Source organism: Saccharomyces kudriavzevii (genome assembly GCF_947243775.1).
Source record: "Saccharomyces kudriavzevii IFO 1802 strain IFO1802 genome assembly, chromosome: 2".
Taxonomy (NCBI): domain Eukaryota; kingdom Fungi; phylum Ascomycota; class Saccharomycetes; order Saccharomycetales; family Saccharomycetaceae; genus Saccharomyces; species Saccharomyces kudriavzevii.
The window spans coordinates 741,316-763,380 of NC_079273.1; the positions used below are offsets into that span (position 1 = coordinate 741,316).

Below are 22,065 nucleotides of genomic sequence, written 5' to 3' on the forward strand. Positions count from 1 at the left end.
GCTCAGAAAGGTCAGCAAGCCACAAACCGTACGCCAAAGAAATGCCCGATTTAGTTAAGGATAAGGCACCTACATTCCCCATATCTAAAGTAAAGAAGATTGCCAAATGTGATCCGGAATACATCATTACATCTAACGCAGCTGTATCGGCGACCGCGTTTGCAGCAGAATTGTTTGTACAGAACCTTGTTGAAGAATCGCTGGTGTTAGCACAATTAAATTCGAAGGGCAAGACAAGCCTACGACTAAGTTTAAATTCTATCGAAGAATGTGTAGAAAAAAAAGAAAATTTCAGATTCTTGGAGGACGTTATTAAACAATTGAAGAAAAATAGCTCTCTCAACAAGATGAGAGAACTTGGAAAGCAACCGGGATCAGATAATCAGCAAGCCGATGAAGAAGAGCCACAGCTGCATCAAGACGATGATGAAAGCGAAGACGAAGGCGCAGAAGATGATGAAGAAGACGATGGATCTGAACAAGAGGAACCTGCGCACCAGGAAGAACTCATAGATGATCGTGAAATCGACGAAGATGATAAGCCTCCGCGTAGTGTGGCAACTTTACTGTCGAGGTTTCAATACAAATCAACGCTGGATGCAGGTGAGCGATCAGATTCTTCTGATCATGAAACAGATGAGGGGAAGAACAAATATACTTAGTGTTAAGTATATGGAGTTGTCATAATACACAATATCTTAAAAGCACATTTGAACCCTAATTTCTGTATCAATCATCAAAAGGCTTATTTCCGCTAAAAATTAGGGTGAATGTTTGTTGTTTAGGTTTGAGTATTTAATAAAAGGATAAAATCCAGGGCTTCGAAATGAAAATCACAGTCCACGAAAACCCTAATTGGTCAATCTGGCAATGAAAAAAAAAGAAACAAGTTGCATTAATAAATGAACATGATCAATACGTAGCCGTTATATTGTAAATCATAAGCGGAGATTGTTTTAAATAGTCTAGAATAGTCTTTAAAATACTATAGCGTTTACGATGTCAAAAAAACAGGAATATATCGCGCCAATAAAATACCAAAACAGCTTGCCTGTACCACAATTACCTCCTAAACTTCTGGTTTACGAAGATGCTCCGGAGACAAATCCAGACTCCTCCCAATTGATCAATTCCCTATACACCAAGACGAACGTCAGTAACCTCATTCAACAAGATGATGATTTGGGCATGCCGGTTGATTTGATGAAATTTCCGGGCCTGTTGAACAAACTAGATTCTAAACTGCTTTACGGTTTTGATAATGTCAAGTTAGCCAAAGATGATCGAATCTTGCTGAGGGACCCTAGAATAGACAGGTTGACCAGGACCGATGTATCCAAGGTTACCTTCTTAAGACGTACCGAATATGTCTCCAACACAATTGCTGCACACGATTCCACGTTCTTGAAAAGGAAAAGAGGTTTGGGCGATGAAGATTCAGATGATGAAAACCTTGATGTCAACCATATAATCAAGAGAGTGGAGAAAACCTTCAACAAAACAGATACATGGAAACATCCAGTTAAGAAGGGAGTTAAGATGGTCAAAAAATGGGACTTGTTGCCCGATACGGCGTCAATGGACCAAATTTATTTTATCTTAAAATTCATGGGTAGTGCGTCGTTGGACAGCAAAGAAAAGAAAGCGTTGACTACAGGCGTATTCAGGCCAGTGGAACTGGAAGAGGATGAATGGATTTCCATGTATGCCACCGATCATAAAGATTCTGTCATTTTGGAGACTGAACTGGAAAAGGGTATGGATGAAATGGACGATGACTCCCACGAAGGTAAGGTATACAAATTCAAAAGGATAAGGGACTACGACATGAAACAGGTGGCTGAAAAGCCAATGACCGAGCTAGCTATACGTTTAAATGATAAAGACGGCATTGCCTATTACAAACCGCTACGTTCAAAGATCGAATTAAGGCGCAGAAGAGTAAATGATATCATCAAACCGTTAGTGAAAGAGCACGACATAGATCAGTTGAACATTACTCTGAGGAATCCTAGTACCAAAGAAGCTAATATAAGAGACAAGTTGAGAATGAAGTTCGATCCTATAAATTTCGCCACCGTGGACGAAGAAGACGAAGAAGAGGAGGAAAAACATGATGATGCCAAAGAAGAATTAGAGGAAGATCTCGAAAAGGAAGACCCCAAACCAGAAAGCGTGAGTGAGCAAGATGAAGTAACTAAACAGGATGCAAAGCCAGCGCCTGAAACTCCTGAAACTTTAGATACCATCAGTACCGAGCAGGAACCAAAGGAACCAGAGGAACTGAAAGACACTCCAGGACAAGAATAAAATGTCTAAAAACAAGGAAATGATTAATGTAAGCTCGTGGTTTTTTGTTTTCAAGTTCGCTAAAAGATAAAAGGCTGAAGTAAATATTATAAATATACATTACTTAATGTAAAAAAACAACTACAAGCAAGTAAACAAAACTTCAAATGCAAAATTGAAATCACATCTGTAAGTTCAATGTTTCTTAATGATTAATGCACCGGTTTGCCAGCCACCGGCTGTCACGCTGACGCAAATATAATCTTCAGGCAATTCAATTTTTCTGGGCTTGATCACCCTAATGTTCCGCTGCCCTTCCCAATTGCCGATGTGTAACTCATTAACCACTTTTTCAGAGGGCCCTAGTCCTAGACACCCACAATCTTGACTTTCCACGCCCCAAGAATACAAATGACCAGACTCAGTTAGTGCTACCGTATGGTAGTCACCACTCGCAACAGATATGACCTTCTCATCGATGTCCAGTTCCGTTAAACTTTCCTTATCGACGTCACCATTTGCAATCTTTAAAGTATAACAGTGAGTATCAGTGAACAGTACTAGTGAAGCAAAACAAACGTTGATTTTACATAGCTTCCCAACGACGTCTAAATCTAAGAAGTTGTTCAAACCGTTGTGATATTTCCATAGCTTATCTCCATCATTATTAATGTAGAAAACACAACCATCTTGTAAACATGCAAAATCGATGACCCTGGAGTCTCCGCTGATATCATCTGTACATGGGATAACTTCATACTTTGCATAAGCAAAGCTCTCGCCCCTTTTAATAGCTTCTCTTTCCCTCCATGAAACCAACCCAATCTTGTATATATAGCAACAATTAAAGTTCCAGCCACTAGCAATTTTCAAAATTGGATTTGTAGCACGGCTAGGTAAGTCGGCAAACTCGATTTTAACACCTTGGTCAGATTCTGTGGAATCCCATGAATAAATATTGCCATGTGTGTCCATGGCCAGGAAATGGCTTCTTCCAGAACTTATGGCGACATACTGAATATCATTGAACGTCTCCAAATTATCATGTGTACCGCTATACAGGGGAAAAGAATTTCTTGCAAACATTCTCCTAATATGATTATTGCCAGGAACTGCTTTGTTTGCATTTCGTTCTAGCATTTCTAATTCACTATATATATTGTCATGCGGTCCCGTTGAAGGCATAGTAGTCCTAGGTACAGCAGCGTTCATTCCTCCAGGAGAGATAATGGGAGCCGCTGCTTGTCCTCCGCCCGTTGTAACGTTCTGAACTGAACTTGACCGTGTGTTTCCTGCTTCGTAAACAGTGGATGGATGACTGCCACTCATTCTCCTTCCAGCAAATGTACCTGTGGTATTCAGAGTACTTCCGTTACTGCGACTCGTGATTCGAGGATACGATCTCTCCATATTATGAATCATCTCTCTAAAGGGATTATAATCATGTTGCGAACCAGTAGGGCCAGGACCTTTGAAGCCGCCAGAGAAAGTAGACCCGGTACTATACAAGTTACCGGATTCAGTCAAGATTTGAAAAGAAAAACCACCGCTGCAGACTTGAGCTATAATTTCATCTCCATCTTTCTTGATAGCACTTAACGGGTCCTCTGAAGGAATGAAATTACCGCTTCTGGACCTTGTTCTACTATTAAACCAAGGAACTTCTGTTGGGGTATTGACACCATATTTAAACCGCGGACTTGGCCCATTCAGTGATGCACCTGTCAGTTCATTATTAGAACTGACAGTATACCCTAATCTTCCATGCTTCATATAGCCCCAACTGTAAAACTTCGTATTGTATGCTCGTAGCTGGTATAAATCTTGCCACGATAGATCGGGGTATGCTTCTCTTAAAATTGTTTCTGTGCAGGTCTTGAATTCGGTCGAGTTTCGGCACTGGAAAGGTTCATCGTTTGTTCTTAATGTGCCAAATGCTTTGTGAAATAATTCATGCCACAAAGTCTTAGAGTGGTCAAAATCTAGTAATGTATTGTAATACTTGTTCGTTTGCGATAGATTCTTGATATCATCAGTGGTTAGAAACGGTAGAGTAGCTTGGACGATGTCTGGAGGTAATCCTACTTCGGACTCCCTTTCTTTATCCTCAACTTCACCCATAATTTACTCTTATATGTGTAAGTTTGAGAGTATGTTCCTGCAGATGCAAATACTCTACTCCAAAAAGGGGATGACGCTTTTATACGATCTTCATTCACTAATTATCGTCATCTGGTAAATATGAGGTCCGGACGAAGCGCCCGAAAAGTACTTTCCATACTATCCTCATATCAGAGGGATGTTAAATACAAAGCTATTGATTGCTATTATATGAAGGACTGTATATGCAAAACTTATTGAGTTCCGAATTGGTTAATTTCTTGGTGTGGCCGCTTATAATTTATTGAAGACTTTAGACAAAATTTCAGTCAAGTTGGACCAATTTTTGATTCTTAGATTCTCATTGGCTAAATGACCATTGTCTGTCGATTGACCACATGGTATTTGAACGGCTGGAGCATCAAATATTCTTTCCAACATTCTCAAGCAAGAAATGGAACCTCCTTCTCTCACCAGTAATGGTTCTACGTCCCATGCAGCAGTTATTTCATCTTTTAAAACTTGGTACGCATGATTTGTTGGGTCACCCAACCAACCTTCAGCTTCATTCAAAACTTTTATTTCTAGATGGTTCTGAGAATCTAATTGGTTAAAACTTTCTTCTAAGTATGTCTCAAGATCTTGCTTAACTTGTTCCACGCTTTGTTCCGGAACCAACCTGATGGAGATACCCATGGTGACACTTTTGGGTATAACTGTAATGTTACCTGGCCCACTAAATTGTACAGTTGTCATGGATAATGAAGGCTTTGCCCAATTTGTAATCAAATCTTGAATGGTGGTACTTTCGTCGATATTTGCAAGCTTCGTAATTTTCTGGAATCTTTGATATTCTTCTTCAGTCAAATCTTTCAAGGGGGAATAAAAATTTGGAATTAGAATCTCATCTCGCTCATTTTGCAACTTAGACACAATTTTGACTAAGTTCACCATAGGTTCATCGTAAACGCCGCCATTGAGACCAGAGTGTCCATCCGGTCTATCACTCCAGACTTTTATTTGTGCATTGATAACACCTCTCAACCCATAATTTAAGCATGGATGTTCTTGATCAACCCAGGTGGAATTACTTAGTAAAATCCAATCAATATTTTCTCCAATAACATCATGATATTTTTCGCAAACGTGTTTCAAGCTGGCAGACCCAATTTCTTCACTCCCCTCGACTAAAAATACAACATCATTCACTAATTTTCCCTGTTGAAACAAATATGCTACGCTATGAATAGCGCTCACCAATGGTCCCTTATTGTCCGATACACCACGTCCCTTCAAATATCCGTTTTCACAAGTTAAGGTAAATGGATCAGTATTCCAGTTGAAAGTATTTCCAGATGAAATAACGTCGTAGTGACCATACCATAAAACACGCTTTTTCTTGGCACCTTCTACCGACGAAGCTTCTCCACTACCTTGGAAATATGCGAATACGACAGGATTGCCGCCGTCAGGTAATGGAAACAATCGGGCATTTGTAGCTCCGAATTTCAAAAATAATTGTTGCAGATAGATCGCACAACGTCTCAACGACAACGTATTAGCAGTGTCCTTGCATTGGGACACAGTCTGATAAGAGATAAGTTCTCTCAAAGTGTTTAACATTTCCTCGTTATTCAGTGAGGCTGGTTGATAAACAGCCCATGAATTGGTAGTTTGAAATGTAGATGATGCATTAATTGGCGAAGCGGCTGAGATAGGTACCGCAGATAACAACGATGTTATATCCCAGAGTGTCAACGAACCATCACTACCACCCGTTAATAAACTAATGGATTCTGCATTCAATGTATTGAAGATCTCGGAGCTCAATATTTTACCCTGTTGTGGATTCCAATGATTAACTTGATTCTGATAGAAATGCGTGATCCCTGATTCATCGATGGCAAAAATGTGATCCATATAAACGGATATTGAAATGACGTCTGATTCATCCTTCGTTTTCAGGGTAGAAATTAATTGCTGGGTATTCAAATCCCAAATTTTTAGAATCCCGTCAGTTAACCCGCAATATAAGAACGGGAACTCGATGGTTTGAGATATAACACTATCATCATTGTCAATTCTATCGTTTATCAAAGAGACCTTAACAGTTCGGTGTTCTTTATCTCTAGAGAACTCCCAAAGCTTGCCTATTCCATCACCAGCCGATGAAATTATGTGTTCCGAGCCGGAAGCCAGGGAACTCTTATCCAACAGTTGATTAAACCTGGAGCACAGCTTATTAATGGAATAAACAAACCCGTTATGTGCGTACTTGATGATGTTTTCGGAAGGAACCTCTATGATGGCAGCACCACAGTTTTCTTGTGAGGAGGTCAGTGAGGTTTGAGATAATGAATTCGAACTACATCCAGTTGGGCCCAACGAATCAAAAAACTTATCGTATCTTCTGTGCGGCAGCCTATTGATATTCTCTACTGTATCGGATGATGTTCTCTCAATTTTCTGAATTAAGTTTTCCACATATAGTAAGCTTGCATTTTGACAGCCAAGCACGATAGTTTCCAACGAATCCAAATATGCCAATGAGAAGATATCGCCAATATCAGTCACTGAGTAAACTGTAGCTATTTCAGTAACGGGGAGGAAGTCATCTCTAATGTTCTTTTCGCCGATAGACCAAATTCTCACTAAGGAATCTGCACCGCCTGAAAATAAAAAGTTTTCATCTTCTGATCTTGTCAAACACAATACCGAAGACCTTGTGTGCGTTTCTTCCTGAGATTCGCCTAGTCTAATCGTATGTATTAGATTATACGTGGGAAGGTCGAACACCAGTATTTTAGAGTCTTGGCTACCAGCAAACAACAGTCTTTTTTTGGGAAATGCAACAATGGACAAGATGGAAAAGGCGTGGTTCCACCTATGAATCAATTCAGAGTGCAATGCAACGCCACTACTATCATACATGATCTTCAAAATTGCTCCCTTACTGTCGCCGATCCTTGTCTTCTCGGGCGTCCTATCTTTTTCGAAAGTACTTTTTCATTTAAATACTTGAGTCACACACAGTGTATTGACGTTGGTGCCACAGCTTTTCGCGGCGCACAATGCGATTATCACTCGTGCTGATGATGAAAGTCAGTAAATCTTCCCTCGAATAAAAAGAGTTGGTTGGCATGAATTCACTGAATCCGTAATTACAGCGGTGATCATGATCAGAAACCACAACTTTTTCTTCATTGAGGAAAAAAAACATTGGAGAAAATACACCAAATAGTGTCGGCGCACTTCTTAAATATCGGAAACGATGTAAATACCAGCGTTTGCCTGCTAATATGATCATTAGCTAACCTTCTTGGTTTTCAAAATAACTGAAGGGCTGTGTCAGATCGTTCCCATATTGCGCCAGCGTTCTTTGTTGGCGGCTATTTGATGATAACTTAAATCTGCCAGGTAATTATTATCATCATGTTTCACGAGGTAATCTTCCGAAAACTGCGTACTATTACGAAATAATAGACATATTTATAGATATGACATTTGATATATCTTCACTTGGAGGGAGATTAAGGGCTAAGGCTAAGTCGAGAAAGTGGGAAAACGAAGATTAAATGAAAAGCTCACACGTTTTACAGTTTAGTAAATCCTCTATCAGTGCTCTTACCAGGCCTTGGAAGAAATATAGAGATGGTGAATTGTTTTACGGATTATCCAAAGTTGGGAATAAAAGGGTGGCCTTGACGACCAAGCAAGGTAATAAAACGATGTACAAGGGAACAGGGGCTTCAGGAATTGGTAGGCATACTAAGTTTGGCGGTTATATGATAAACTGGAAAAAAGTCAGGACATATGTAACCCCAGATATAGTTAATTTTGAGTTGAAACCGTATGTTAATGCCAATGTGCCACCTCTGAAACACGAATTCAAAGGATTTAGTCGCGGCCCCTTGGATCCTAATTTGCAATTGTTAAAACTGAAGGAGTATATCATAAGTGGAAAAGTACAGAGTCAAGGGGCCGTAGATACTTCCTGCTACAAGGAACGCGGTTAAATTGTTCATAGTCTGCTTTCACGTGCGTGTAAATACTAGTTTTTAATTTTATAGGAAGATGTAAGAATGGAAAAGGTTTTTAAATAGTGATGTGGTTTAGACATTGCGCCACATATGGCATTGTTCTTCAAATTAAATATATAGATACATCTAAAAGAGAAACAAAAGTTTGTACATATATAAATGCGTGTAGCAGAAGGAATTTCGTCTTCTTTTTTTTTTCTTTCTTTCTTTTTTCTTTGTTTAATTACATAGAACCTGGAACACCCAAGACTTGGTTCAAAGCACTTTGGCCACCACTTTGTTGATACTCAATAGTGATGATTTCTAACAGAGAGAATCCTCCAGCAATCCCGACAACGATGCCTGCAGCTTTACCTTTTAATCCTAATGACTCACCGATAACGGTGATCAAACTTAAGACGGATGCACCTGTGACAGCTGCGACAGGAATGACTTTGCTCAATTCTTTAGCGACGTTTTGTTCTCTGCGTCCCATCAAAGTGATACCTTGGTCTTTGAACTCTAAGGCCACATCGCGGGCTGATGAACCAGAAAAGGCTTGCCATTTATCGGCGAACCAAATACCGGTGATCATTATAAAGGCCGAGTAAGTGATGAAGGTCAAAGGCTGTTGGGTGATACCTTTGAAAAAGGAAGTTGGCGGGGTCAAAAGAGACAACGGGAAAGTTGGAACCGCTAAAAGGTTGTTGGCGTTCTCGTAGTGACCCATTATTTTGCAGATAATGTGGGTTGGCTCATTCTTGGCGACCAACTGAATCAAAACAAAGGAGAAAATATGGAGATAGAACAAGACGGTGTAAGAGAACAAAATAGACAAACAGCCGGTGTATAATAGCTTGATTGGGTAGACGTTGTTCGTACCACGCGCTCTGGTGGATCTGATTGGTAATTCGACACGAACACTTTGCAAATAGCAGACAATGATGGCGATTGCCAACACAATCGTAGTGGTGGTCAAGTTTGGCAGATAGTCTCTGTTAAACGCAGAGATGATGCCACCTACAAAAGTCTTATGCTTGGATCTGAAACCTTGTATCAAGTTTATTAAGGCACCTTGTGCTTCAGCTTGGTCATTCTCGCCAACTTTGATTTGAGAAACACCAAAGGTGTCAGCGACCAAGTTGGTAGCGATTACCACAGTGTTGATAATCATAGCACCGGAGGAGAATCCGAATCCCTTATCGATGACTTCTGCTAACAATGTGGTGAATAAACCTGCACCGACCAATTGAAAGTTGATTAAACCAATTTGTACCACGGATAGATTTTCACCAAAATAGCCAGCAAAAATGAAAACATTGGTCAAAATCACATATTGTACGATGGCAAACACTTTGGTTAAAGTCTGAAACAATTCTCTATCACTCTGGACCTTGAAATTGACCCTGATTATCTTCAAACCGGCTAACAATTGCAAAATTAAACCACTGGAAATATTAGGGAAAAGACCAAACTCCAACAGAGTCCTTGGTTCGCAGGCAAAGACGCCTCTCAGGAAATAAATGGGGTCGTTGACGGTGGGAGTGGTGGATTTGGGCAATCCAACGAGAGGAAACTGCGCAAAAAGGTAGATTAAGCCAGCAAAAATAGTATAGACAATCTTATCATCGAATGGTAGTTTTTCAAACGGTAACTCGACTTCCGGTAGGATCGGTAAGATTGGCTTAACGATGTCAATTAGACGAAAACCAGACATACTAGGGCAATGGAAAGTGGCGGGGGCAAAGGAAATGCTAAAAAAATTGTTTATGTGAGCAATGGATTCAATCTAATAAGCTATAAGAACCACCCAACCCAAGCAAAGAAAAAAAAGAGCAAACTTTTTTTTGTCAATTGATCTTGCCTTTATAAGGTATGTAAACACAATGAAAGACCGAACGACAGGTATTAAGATTACATTGGGCACTGAACAAACGATAACTGCTTTGTCGGTGTAGAATAAACCCTGCTTCCGTTGCTGCACTTTGCCCGACGTTTTTTTTTCAATTTTTCAATTTTCTTTCGAGCAATCGTACCAAAGGATATGCGACAGTGTCCCGTGAATAATGCCATTAGAAGATTAGCGCCGCTTTATACGATACTAGCAATAAGGATAAAGGCATGATATGGCCTAGGATGAAAGCAGCTCTAGAGTATGTTGAAGTCCATTCAAAAGAATAACAGCTATGGTAATGGGAAGGGATAGAACAAATCATCAAAAAGTAAGCGATTTAAACGAGGAAATCGGTGTATACAAAGCGTCTCCGTACGACTTTGCGCATTGCCCTATAAACATGCGGCAGCATCTCTGTAGCATCTGTTCTTTCAGGTATAGATGAGCGATCTCTGGTCTCTGTTGCATTGCTGCTGTTTATGGCTACTATTATTAGATGTCAACATCTTTTCAGCGGCTAAATACGGGGGGTGGCAAAGAATTTGCGCCCGCGCTCAAGAGAAATGAACAGTATAAAGTGGAAGGCAGGTAACATTTTGGGTCATAGCGTCGAAAGAAAGAATAAGAATCCACGGTATTGCGCGATTAATGGTACAGAATAGCAGATCGCTCTTTTTTGTTGGGTGCGATTCTTATAAGGAAAGTCCGTCCATTTCCCCGATAAGACTGGACGACTTGGATGAAACTAATGATACGCCAGATGAGGGTTTGGCCCTCGGTGATAGTGTAGGACTCACGTCTCAAGCGCGAGAAAGGAGTTCTCGAGCATTTAAAATCGAAGATAGCGGTGTGGAAAATGGCTTGCATTTGGATGATCTTGACATGATCGCACTGAATACAAAGTTCGATGTGCAAATGGAGATGGGCTCACCCATGGCGGTGCCGCCAGAAACACTACCGCCTCTCAAACCCTTAACAGCCACGGATCTTGCTTATTCGTCTCTGGCCCACCTTCCAAGTTATTTCTTCGAGCAAACACGTTTCCGTATCGAGCGTAAATGTTTATTGGAAATGTGTAAGTTGAGACGGAATTATCTCATTATAAGTAAACAAGATGCTTTGGCGTGTTCTCGACTACATCCAAAACAGCATGGAAAACATCTTAATCCCGTAAAAGAAAAGGCATCAGGAGTACCTCACCTTCTTGACCTCGGGGAAGAGAACATCTCAGGCCCCCCCTGGGACATTGCCCACATAAGTGAATTGTGCAATGGCCAGGTAAGTGTTCCCACTTTCAAAGATTTTAAACAGAATTTTGAATGGTGCATAAGGATCATTCGGGACAGAAACCTGTCGATATTCAGTGAGAAAAGACTACAATATCTTTTGAATAAGTTCCCCGTTTTCCAATATTTGCACTCCAAAGAGGAAACCAGACAAAACAAGAAGGTGCCTCATAAGGATTTTTATAACTGTAGAAAGATTGATCTGAATCTTTTATTAAGCGGCTGTTTTTCACAATGGCAACTAACTGAATTTATTTGGGATAAATTGAGAAAAGAGCCACACAAAGTCATCTATCAAACCTCCAAGGGTAAGCATACAACCTTGAGTCAGTTGTTTAAGGTGGATTTTGTGGAGACAAATCAGTTTTCGAATGGGTTGAAAATCATTGATGATTCATTTCTAGAATGGTATAAAGTTATTTATCTTGCCAAATACCATTTAATTAATAATGAACCTGAAACGTACATAGACGCACGCGATAAACAGTTTCGGCACTATTTGATCGCGAAGACGTTTTTGGAGTTTGATAACTATATCAACGGTGAATATCTAGCGGAATTACTACGAAAGTTTCTAATAAAACCACAGGAGACCTCTAAATATCAATTGTGTCAACTTTCCGTGGACTTCCAATTTTATTTGCATTACGGTAACTCGGACGTGGATAATTGGTGGATGGTCTTTGCCAATTGGCTGAGCCACTATAATCTATTTTCTAACAATATTCGTTGGAATATTAGAATTTCCAGAATATATCCAGAATTGTATCATACCGGTAAGATCCAAAATTTCCAGGATTATCTGAATTTGATCTTCAGTCCACTTTTCAACGCCCAAAAATATCCCCACAAGTCACTGGGGCCCATTCTTTCCAGATTTCTCTCACATATAGCTTCATTTGATCTATGTGTACAAAATTCAGATAACAGTATGTGGAAACAGTTCACAACCGTCGATTGCTCGCCACAAGATTGGACATCCAGCGGCGATAATCCGACCATATCACAGTATATGTATTACGTTTATGCCAACTTGGCAAAATTAAACCATATTCGCCAGGCACTTCACCAAAACACTTTCACTCTACGGAGTTCATGTTCATCCACTTCAATAAACCGGACTTCACAATTCAGCAATACTCTAAGCTTTACAGAACACACAGAAATTATTCTAAACAATTTTCTGTTGGCCAGCGGGGGGTTCTTGAACGGAGAAAACCTTCGGAATGCGCCGCCATCCCTGGTGTATCTGTTCTATCTGACTCAAATCCCCATGGTCGTGGCGCCTCTAAACTCCATAGTAGATTCGAAGGCCGCGACAATACAGGACCAGGCCCCCATGGGCCTGGTCCTAGAACCTCCAAAACCCTACAAGAAAAACCCCTTCATGAAATTTTTTGAAATGGGGTTCAAGATATCGCTAAGCTCAGAATCTATCCTCTACAACCATTCATATACAAGAGAGCCCATCATCGAAGAGTATAGCGTGGCAGCGAGTATATACTGTCTGCATTCCGCAGATTTGTGCGAATTGCTGAGAAACAGCGTTATAATCAGTGGGTTTGCGAGTACTCTCAAGACCAAATGGCTCGGCATTTCTCTGACTCCCCATCACCATTTAGTGGAAAACATCGGATTTGTGGACAATTGGTACGACTGCAAATCTAATACTAGTCTGGATCACAACGTGCCCTCCATCAGACGTCAATACCGTAGTAGTACTCTTGCAAGGGAATGGAAACTTGTAATTGCGTAAATTCGCTCGTGTTTCTTCGTGGGGAATATTGTGACGCTATCTATTATTATGCACCGCCCTTCCCCACACACACAAAAAAAAAAAAGGTTAAGGATAAAGATAAGTAAATAAAGAAATATATAAAGAAATAAATACTGGAAGTGAGAACAACACGTTTTATTAATTTATTCTCGAAACTAATAAATCTTAAAACGTTAGTTAAAACAAGAGTCCAACCACTCCATTTATAACATAACAATTCAAGATCTATAAGCTCACTCATAATTGATAATGACTGTATTTTCTAGATTTTCGTATTTTGACAATCTGTTCTCATTCAGAAAGCAAGAGCCCTCCCCAATTGAGATCATCTATTGCAATGAGAAAAACGGATTTGTAAACATCAAATCCCTGGAAAGCTCCACTGACGATAGCATGGAAGCTGACATCTCCGATAGGGAAATGGCCACGATTCTAACCAAAAACAGGAAGGGTTTGGGAAAGGTCGCCATCGATAAGAAAGGTCAATGCATAAATCTCAATGAGTTGAAAACCGGCGTTGCTACAAATAAACGCAAGTTGGACGGCGATGGCTCAAGAGGGCACCGGGATTCATACACCCCCGAGGACTCTTTAGAGCTCAATAAGTTCGACGACAAGCAAAGCAGAATCCAAAAGTGTAGCACCAGGAGAGGATACTTGGGGTACAAGAAATAAGCCGGTTACTTTTCGTGCGAAAACGTGTTTCTTCGTTATATATCTTGGTATAACCCCCTGTTGCCAGAAAGGGTGTTTTCCAGTTTGTCAAACCTCCACGAATATATAGTTTTTAAAAGTCAATATCATATAATATCAATAATAAAAGTCAACACTGAATATACTAGCTCATTTTGCTGTCAAAACGGTTCAATTTCCCTTAAATTAACCCTCATAAAGAAAGGGGCCTTTCTAATTTTTTTTTTCAACAATATAAAAGCGAGGAACAAAAGATGGGAACAAGAGCTAGGCACAGCCTTTCGACTGTTGACCAGATAACCAGGCCAAAAAAACGCTAAAAATGCATTTTTCTTTGAAGCAATTGGCTATCGCAGCGTTTTACGCTACTAATCTAGGGTCTGCCTATGTCATCCCTCAATTCTTCCAGGAAGCCTTCCAACAAGAAGAGCCGCTAATTGAAAATTATCTTCCAAAATTAAACGACGATGACAATTCTGTCGTTGGGGCTAACATCCCCAAGCCACACATTCCTTACTTCATGAAACCTCATGTGGAAAGTGAAAAATTGCAAGACAAGATCAAGGTGGACGACTTGAACGCCACCGCTTGGGACCTCTACCACTTGGCCAACTATTCTACTCCGGAATACGGTCACCCTACCCGTGTAATCGGGTCAAAGGGCCATAACAAGACCATGGAGTACATCTTAAATGCATTTGATGGCATGCAAGACTACTACGATGTTTCTTTGCAAAATTTCGACGCGCTATCCGGCAAAATCATCTCTTTCAACCTTTCTGACGCTGAAACGGGCAAGAGTTTTGCTAATACCACGGCTTTCGCGTTATCGCCACCTGTAGACGGCTTCGTTGGTAAACTAGTGGAAATCCCCAACTTGGGGTGTGAAGAAAAGGATTACGCTTCAGTGGTCCCACCAGGGCGTCATGAACAGCAAATTGCCCTCATCGAGAGGGGTAAGTGTCCTTTCGGTGACAAAAGTAACTTGGCCGGGAAGTTCGGCTTTGCTGCTGTAGTCATTTATGACAATGAACCTAAATCTGAAGATGGGCTTCACGGCACTCTAGGCGAACCTACCAAGAATACTGTGGCCGCTGTCGGTGTCCCTTACAAAGTGGGTAAAAAATTGATTGCTAATATTGCATTGAACATCAACTACTCCTTGTATTTTGCTATGGACTCTTACGTGGAATGGATCAGGACCCAAAATATCATTGCTGACACTAAGCACGGTGACCCAGACAACATAGTTGCTCTTGGTGCTCATTCTGACTCTGTTGAAGAAGGCCCAGGTATCAACGATGATGGCTCCGGTACTATTTCACTGTTGAATGTCGCCAAGCAATTGACTCATTTCAAGATCAACAACAAGGTCCGTTTCGCGTGGTGGGCTGCTGAAGAAGAGGGCCTATTGGGCTCTAACTTCTACGCCTACAATTTGACCAAAGAAGAGAATTCCAAGATCAGAGTCTTTATGGACTATGACATGATGGCCTCTCCAAACTACGAATACGAAATCTATGATGCTAATAATAAGGAAAACCCTAAGGGTTCCGAAGAGTTGAAGAACTTGTACATAGACTATTACAAGGCCCACCATTTGAATTACACCTTGGTTCCATTTGACGGCAGATCTGACTACGTCGGATTTATCAACAACGGCATCCCTGCAGGTGGTATTGCCACTGGTGCCGAAAAGAAGAACGTCAACAACGGCAAAGTCCTAGACAGATGTTATCATCAATTGTGTGATGACGTCTCCAACCTATCCTGGGATGCATTTGTCACCAACACCAAGTTGATCGCACACTCCGTGGCCACTTACGCTGACTCTTTCAAAGGTTTCCCTAAAAGAGAAACTCACAAGCACCAAGATGTGAATGCATTAAACGCTGGAGAACCACAATTCAAGTACAGAGCCGACTTCTTGATCATTTAAAAAATGCATTATTCGAATTAAGTATTTCTGTATATCTATCTCTACCTAAAACAAAATAAAAACCCTCTTTTATTTTCTTTAATCTGCACGTGCATTAGGGGACCACAGCCTCCTTATCAAGAAAAAAAGAGGTTGGAAAAAAAATGAAATTGTGATATAAAAAGTTAAAACAAGGATTAATCGTAATTTGATTGATGATAAGATGTGCCCTAACAGTTTTTAGCTTATAGAATATTTACCCCAACGAGTCATATTACTTATAGACTACTTTGCATTTCTACCATATGGCTGAAACATTTAGTTTTGCTCATTTGGCTTATTTGGTTTTTGAGTCCGTTTTACAGGTTGTTATCATTGCACTCGCTGGGTTTTGGAGTGCTAGTTCTGGTCTGCTACCCAAACAAAGTCAGAAAATTATCTCGTTGCTGAATGTAGATCTCTTCACACCATGTCTTATTTTCAGTAAACTGGCCAAGTCGCTCTCCATGGCCAAAATCTTCGAAATAGCCATTATCCCAATTTTCTTTGGTTTGACTACTGGTATATCATTTATATCTGGTAAATTGATGGGCCGCATCCTAGATCTGGACAAAGACGAGACGAATTTCGTGGTGGCCAACTCTGTTTTCGGAAATAGTAACTCCCTGCCTGTGTCCTTAACGTTATCTTTAGCTTATACTTTGCCCAATTTAACTTGGGACCAAATTCCTAATGACAACAGAGATAATGTCGCATCAAGGGGTATTTTATATCTGCTTATCTTCCAACAAATTGGCCAAATGCTAAGGTGGAGTTGGGGCTATAACAAACTAATGAAATGGTCCGGAGAGAACACTCAACACATGCCTCCATCTCAGGTGCAATCTCTGTTGGAGAGAACCCCCAATATTGATAATGAAGAAATTGTCAATGAAGAACAGGAGGAACATGAAGAACAAGAACTTCTTGAACAAGAAAATGCTCGTTTGAATTCATCTTATTTGAGTTCAAGCTCTGTTGGCAACAAGATCTGGCAAAAATCATGCGCTATATTCGAAAGGATCAGAGCCAACTTGAACCCCCCATTATACTCCATGATCTTTGCTATTGTTGTGGCGGCTATCAGTCCATTGCAAAGAGAACTATTTATGGAAGATGGATTCATCAACAACACGTTTGCTGAAGCCGTTGTACAACTGGGTTCCGTTTCTATCCCATTGATCCTGGTGGTCCTTGGCTCTAACTTATATCCATCGGCGGAAGTCTTCCCCAAGACAGTTCACCATAGCAAACTATTGATTGGTTCCATAGTCGGCAGAATGATTTTACCTTCGTGTCTCCTTTTGCCTATTATAACCATTGCTGTTAAATACATTAATGTCAGTATTTTGGATGACCCAATCTTTCTTGTTGTAGGGTTTCTCTTGACGGTTTCCCCTCCTGCCATTCAATTAACTCAAATTACTCAACTAAACGAGTTTTTCGAAGCAGAAATGGCAGATATCCTGTTTTGGGGGTATGCCGTGTTGAGTTTGCCAGTAAGTATTATTGTTGTCTCAGGAGCAATCTACGTTTTGCAGTGGGCCAATCCAACTTAATTCAAAATTCCCATTTTTTATTATAGAGTTTTCGCGAGTGGAGGTCGAATCAATTTTCTTCCCATCAGTAGCATAGTTATATATTCTTTTTATCTCAAGATTTACATTCGCATTATGTTTTAGCCAGTTGTACATGAATATACAACATATATCTATAGCCTTACTTGAAAATCACCTGTTTGGGTTCTGTACTTTGCACCCTTGTATAACTTTGTGTTTTTGCCAATTGTCAATCCAGATAGAATGTCAATGGCGTCTACATAGATTCCACTAGCTGATCGTCCCGTATAAGAATATTCCAGTGAGACTGTCTGTAAGTCGATATTTTTTGAGCCGTTCGGTTTAACAGATTCGTATTCAATACAGCCGCGTAGTACGGGTACTGTCCCTGTGGCAGTTGCCTTGTCAAAAATCCATTGACCCTTTCCCATGGCAGCACTATTTTCAAAACGACCGTGCGTATTGCGTAAAATTTTGATCTTATATGATAGTTCAATTGCATCTGCGTTTTCGACATTGAACTGTAAATCCAATTTCAGATCGTCAATTTGTGAAACCTTCTTGAAATTCTCAATATTTAAAGAGAGTTCAAATTCATCAGAATCTTTACCTAATCCATTCTGGAAATGTAACGACATTAATCCGATAGAATTTATCCTTATTCCTGACTGTTTAACTTGAGAATCTAAATCTACGGAATATTCTAATAATCTGAACTTCCCATCTGGTGGTATAAACGTTATATTGGAGGGAAGAAACTCACCATCATCCTTGATTTCAACACACTCGTGTAAAGTAGGCACTCCTATATCATTCCCCATCGTATTTAACTTCACTGAAACTAGAGGATTGTTGTTCAGATAAGATCTGACGTCTACTGTTCCGTGAATATTTCCATTGACTAACCTTAGGCGAGATTTTTTCGTTTCAAATACAACATGAAAAGTCTCCAACAAATCTACATAAAGCTCGTTATTTTCATGTTTACTTGCTTTTGAGGTTCTCCAGGGAACGACCTCTTCATTTTCGACTAACGAAGTGCTTCCACGAGATATTTGATTTTGTTGTAGCTGCTGCTGCCTTTGCTGTGGAATTTGCACAGCTTGTTGTAGATTATGGGCCGTGGAACTGATGAACTTTGATAAATCAGATCTTTCAGGAACAGCTTCTTTGATTTTATTAACGTAAAGCATGTCACTGACGTTTGGCTCACCGGCTTCAATACAACAATTGAAGATTAAACTGATCCTATCATAATTATTAACAAGTTTTTTGATACTCAATTTATCTTTATCAAAATACTCTAGAAGGATACAATCCATAGTCTCCAAAAGGGTAAAGCAGTCAAGTGGCCCTTTTGATTTCGACGTCGAGGCTAAGCACCAATAATTGAGCTTATTTGTGATTGAGAAATATTTGTAAACCTCGAGATCTCTTCCAACTACTGCGTGGTCTAAATAATCATCACTGCTACTATCTTCTAGCAAGTGAGGACATGTGGATTGAACACGGGTCCAAAGGTGTTTGAATGAAGGTGCTGTGGCGCCCAAAAGGTACTGGAAAACAAGTTTATTCCTTGTATCCGTAATGTAGAATGATAGGTACATATATTCTAGTCGGCTCAGTATGTTTTCCAGTCCTTATTAATAGCCGATCTTTTGGTATCATCAAACTCTACAACAATTCTCTTCTTATTCTTCCACCAAAATTTCAACTTCGTCGCTTTAAGAGAAATTGAAATTTCAAACGTAAACAACAAAATAAAGCATCACCAAAGGACAAACGATAAAGAGCTATACTAAACAACAATGAATAATCAGCCGCAGGGCAATAGCGTTCCGAATAGCATTGGCAATATATTTAGCAATATTGGGACTCCGTCCTTCAACATGGCGCAAATTCCGCAACAACTGTACCAGAGCCTCACTCCACAACAATTACAGATGATTCAGCAACGACACCAACAGTTACTGATGAGTCGCCTGCAGCAGCACCAACAACAGCCACAACAGCAAACTTCACCGCCATCTCAGACGCATCCATCACCACCTGCCCCTGTCCCTACTGCTGCTGCTGCTGCTGCTCCCCCTACTGCACAGCAATCACAACCCATGGCTAATCAACCTGTGGCAACTACACCTCCTCCTCCTCCAGTACCTATTAATTTACCTCCTCAGATTGCTCAGTTGCCTTTGGCTACGCAGCAGCAAGTTTTGAACAAACTGAGGCAACAGGCTATAGCAAAAAATAATCCGCAAGTCGTGAATGCCATCACCGTGGCACAACAACAAGTGCAACGCCAAATTGACCAAGTGCAACGTCAGTTTGAGCAACAGAGAGGTCAACAAACTGCTCAGACCCAGCTAGAACAGCAAAGACAATTATTGGTCCAACAGCAGCAGCAACAACAACTTAGAAACCAAATGCAACGACAACAGCAACAACAATTTAGGCAGCAAGTCCAGATACAGCAACAGCAACAGCAGCAGCAACAGCAGCAGCAACAAGGACAAATACCGCAATCGCAACAAGTTCCTCCCGCTAAGTCTATGGGTGGTCAATCTTCCACCAATGTTCAATCTACAGTTGGCCAGCTCCCCCAGCTTCCTAAATTGAATTTACCTAAATTTCAAACAATTCAGTACGATCCACCGGAAATGAAGTTACCACACCCAACCTATTGGTCAGATAAGGAAGCTGACACTGACACTTTATTGTATGAACAAATTATCCAGCGTGACAAGATTAACAAAGCTTCTTTAATAAGAGAAACTAACGGTTACGATCCCTTCAGCATTTATGGATTTAGTAATAAAGAATATATAAGTAGGCTGTGGCATACGCTGAAGTATTATCAAGATTTGAAGAATACCAGAATGAAATCTATCACTAGTACGTCTCAGAAGATTCCATCTGCAAGTATCTGGGGGGATGGTTATTCAGGGTATGGGAACGGAATCACGAATACATCGACAAGGGTCATTCCACAAGTGGAAGTAGGCAATAGAAATCACTACCTTGAAGACAAATTAAAAGTCTATAAACAGGCAATGAATGAGATGTCAGAGCAATTGGTTCCGATAAGGTTGGAGTTCGATCAAGATCGTGATAGATTCTTTCTAAGAGACACGTTGTTGTGGAACAAAAATGATAAACTGATCAAGGTTGAAGAATTTGTGGACGATATGTTACGAGATTATAGATTTGAAGACGCTACCAGGGAGCAACACATAGACACTATATGCCAGTCCATACAAGAACAAATTCAAGAATTCCAAGGAAATCCATACATAGAATTTAATCAGGATCGTTTGGGCGGTGATGATTTAAGGATTAAAATCAAACTGGATATTGTTGTGGGACAAAACCAACTGATCGATCAGTTTGAGTGGGACATCTCTAATAGCGACAATTGCCCAGAAGAGTTTGCAGAGTGTATGTGTCAAGAATTAGAACTACCTGGTGAATTTGTTACCGCCATTTCTCACTCCATAAGAGAACAGGTTCATATGTATCACAAATCACTAGCATTGTTAGGTTACAACTTTGATGGATCTGTGATAGAAGACGATGATATCAGAAGCAGGATGTTACCTACAATTACCATTGATGATGTTTATAGACCTGCAGCAGAAAGTAAAATCTTTACTCCAAATCTTTTACAAATTTCAGCTGCGGAATTAGAAAGACTGGACAAAGATAAGGATAGAGATACCAGAAGGAAAAGAAGACAAGGTAGGTCTAATAGGCGTGGTATGCTTGCATTGTCTGGTACATCAGCAAACAGTATGTCTATGAATAATACCCACAATATAACAACGCCAGGAAATAATTCACTGCTGCCATCGGGAGAGATTTTGCTTCCCGATATTGCAGACATCCCAAGGACTTTCAGAACACCAGTACCAAGTACCATAATGCCTGGTGGTGTTGACGTGGGTCCCCCTGTGGAATCGTACGAATTAAAAAACACGACGACGTATAAAGATAGACCAGATAGACCTAAGCCAGTCCCACCTCCTTGCTATATTATTGACCATATTTCAGGACATTCCCTATTAGTCTCTATCAAGGTTCCCAAGAGGAGCGAAATCAGGGAAGACACAGCGGCAGTGACGAATGAACCAAATGGGGGCATCAATCCTATGCTTCCAAGTCCAGAGTCGCAAAAAACTAAGTTAAATAGTGATGTTCGGGCTAGTGTCACTATCTCTTCAATTCAAAATCCGATTGGCGGCCAATTTGTCACCAACGCTCCCAATCAGACATTACAGCCCGTCATGCCAGCTATAACAGCCGGAAAGTCGGTACCTGCACCTCATTTACCGGTACAACCTCCGGTAGTCTCTCAAGATAGCGAACAAGCATCATTCAATAACAGCAGCAATAGCAATAGTAACAGTAATATCTATAATAATACATAGAAGATTTATATAAAACAAAAGTGTATGTGTAATTAACCTTGGAAGAGTTCTTATGTACATCGCGTTG

At 40.4% G+C, this 22,065-nt stretch overlaps 12 protein-coding genes across 12 annotated transcripts; 8 read left to right on the forward strand and 4 right to left on the reverse strand.

Annotated features, from left to right (window-relative positions):
- Positions 1-41: 41 nt before the first annotated feature.
- Positions 42-662, forward strand: DPB3 (DNA polymerase epsilon noncatalytic subunit; the record flags this gene model as incomplete). The annotated part of the gene is made up of 1 exon (XM_056230837.1): positions 42-662. One exon carries the CDS (start codon positions 42-44, stop codon positions 660-662), a length of 621 nt encoding a protein of 206 aa, XP_056086260.1.
- Positions 663-999: 337 nt separating this feature from the next.
- PAF1 (Paf1p) lies at positions 1,000-2,310 on the forward strand (the record flags this gene model as incomplete). Its single annotated transcript, XM_056230848.1, has 1 exon — positions 1,000-2,310. One exon carries the CDS (start codon positions 1,000-1,002, stop codon positions 2,308-2,310), a length of 1,311 nt encoding a protein of 436 aa, XP_056086261.1.
- A 174-nt stretch (positions 2,311-2,484) lies between these two features.
- SAF1 (SCF ubiquitin ligase complex subunit SAF1) lies at positions 2,485-4,410 on the reverse strand (the record flags this gene model as incomplete). The annotated part of the gene is made up of 1 exon (XM_056230859.1): positions 2,485-4,410. One exon carries the CDS (start codon positions 4,408-4,410, stop codon positions 2,485-2,487), a length of 1,926 nt encoding a protein of 641 aa, XP_056086262.1.
- A 273-nt stretch (positions 4,411-4,683) lies between these two features.
- DUG2 (glutamine amidotransferase subunit DUG2) lies at positions 4,684-7,320 on the reverse strand (the record flags this gene model as incomplete). Its single annotated transcript, XM_056230870.1, has 1 exon — positions 4,684-7,320. The coding sequence occupies one exon, from the start codon at positions 7,318-7,320 to the stop codon at positions 4,684-4,686; it is 2,637 nt and encodes an 878-aa protein (XP_056086263.1).
- Positions 7,321-7,964: 644 nt separating this feature from the next.
- Positions 7,965-8,405, forward strand: MRPL27 (mitochondrial 54S ribosomal protein mL41; the record flags this gene model as incomplete). The annotated part of the gene is made up of 1 exon (XM_056230881.1): positions 7,965-8,405. The coding sequence occupies one exon, from the start codon at positions 7,965-7,967 to the stop codon at positions 8,403-8,405; it is 441 nt and encodes a 146-aa protein (XP_056086264.1).
- A 247-nt stretch (positions 8,406-8,652) lies between these two features.
- SSH1 (Ssh1p) lies at positions 8,653-10,125 on the reverse strand (the record flags this gene model as incomplete). The annotated part of the gene is made up of 1 exon (XM_056230892.1): positions 8,653-10,125. The coding sequence occupies one exon, from the start codon at positions 10,123-10,125 to the stop codon at positions 8,653-8,655; it is 1,473 nt and encodes a 490-aa protein (XP_056086265.1).
- An 825-nt stretch (positions 10,126-10,950) lies between these two features.
- Positions 10,951-13,344, forward strand: SKDI02G3910 (metallo-dependent hydrolase superfamily protein; the record flags this gene model as incomplete). Its single annotated transcript, XM_056230903.1, has 1 exon — positions 10,951-13,344. The coding sequence occupies one exon, from the start codon at positions 10,951-10,953 to the stop codon at positions 13,342-13,344; it is 2,394 nt and encodes a 797-aa protein (XP_056086266.1).
- Positions 13,345-13,614: 270 nt separating this feature from the next.
- HAB1 (Hab1p) lies at positions 13,615-14,040 on the forward strand (the record flags this gene model as incomplete). The annotated part of the gene is made up of 1 exon (XM_056230914.1): positions 13,615-14,040. One exon carries the CDS (start codon positions 13,615-13,617, stop codon positions 14,038-14,040), a length of 426 nt encoding a protein of 141 aa, XP_056086267.1.
- A 340-nt stretch (positions 14,041-14,380) lies between these two features.
- Positions 14,381-15,997, forward strand: APE3 (aminopeptidase Y; the record flags this gene model as incomplete). The annotated part of the gene is made up of 1 exon (XM_056230925.1): positions 14,381-15,997. One exon carries the CDS (start codon positions 14,381-14,383, stop codon positions 15,995-15,997), a length of 1,617 nt encoding a protein of 538 aa, XP_056086268.1.
- A 284-nt stretch (positions 15,998-16,281) lies between these two features.
- SKDI02G3940 (uncharacterized protein) lies at positions 16,282-17,574 on the forward strand (the record flags this gene model as incomplete). The annotated part of the gene is made up of 1 exon (XM_056230937.1): positions 16,282-17,574. The coding sequence occupies one exon, from the start codon at positions 16,282-16,284 to the stop codon at positions 17,572-17,574; it is 1,293 nt and encodes a 430-aa protein (XP_056086269.1).
- A 152-nt stretch (positions 17,575-17,726) lies between these two features.
- Positions 17,727-19,181, reverse strand: APM3 (Apm3p; the record flags this gene model as incomplete). Its single annotated transcript, XM_056230948.1, has 1 exon — positions 17,727-19,181. The coding sequence occupies one exon, from the start codon at positions 19,179-19,181 to the stop codon at positions 17,727-17,729; it is 1,455 nt and encodes a 484-aa protein (XP_056086270.1).
- A 201-nt stretch (positions 19,182-19,382) lies between these two features.
- SNF5 (Snf5p) lies at positions 19,383-21,998 on the forward strand (the record flags this gene model as incomplete). The annotated part of the gene is made up of 1 exon (XM_056230959.1): positions 19,383-21,998. One exon carries the CDS (start codon positions 19,383-19,385, stop codon positions 21,996-21,998), a length of 2,616 nt encoding a protein of 871 aa, XP_056086271.1.
- Between the last annotated feature and the right edge of the window lie 67 nt (positions 21,999-22,065).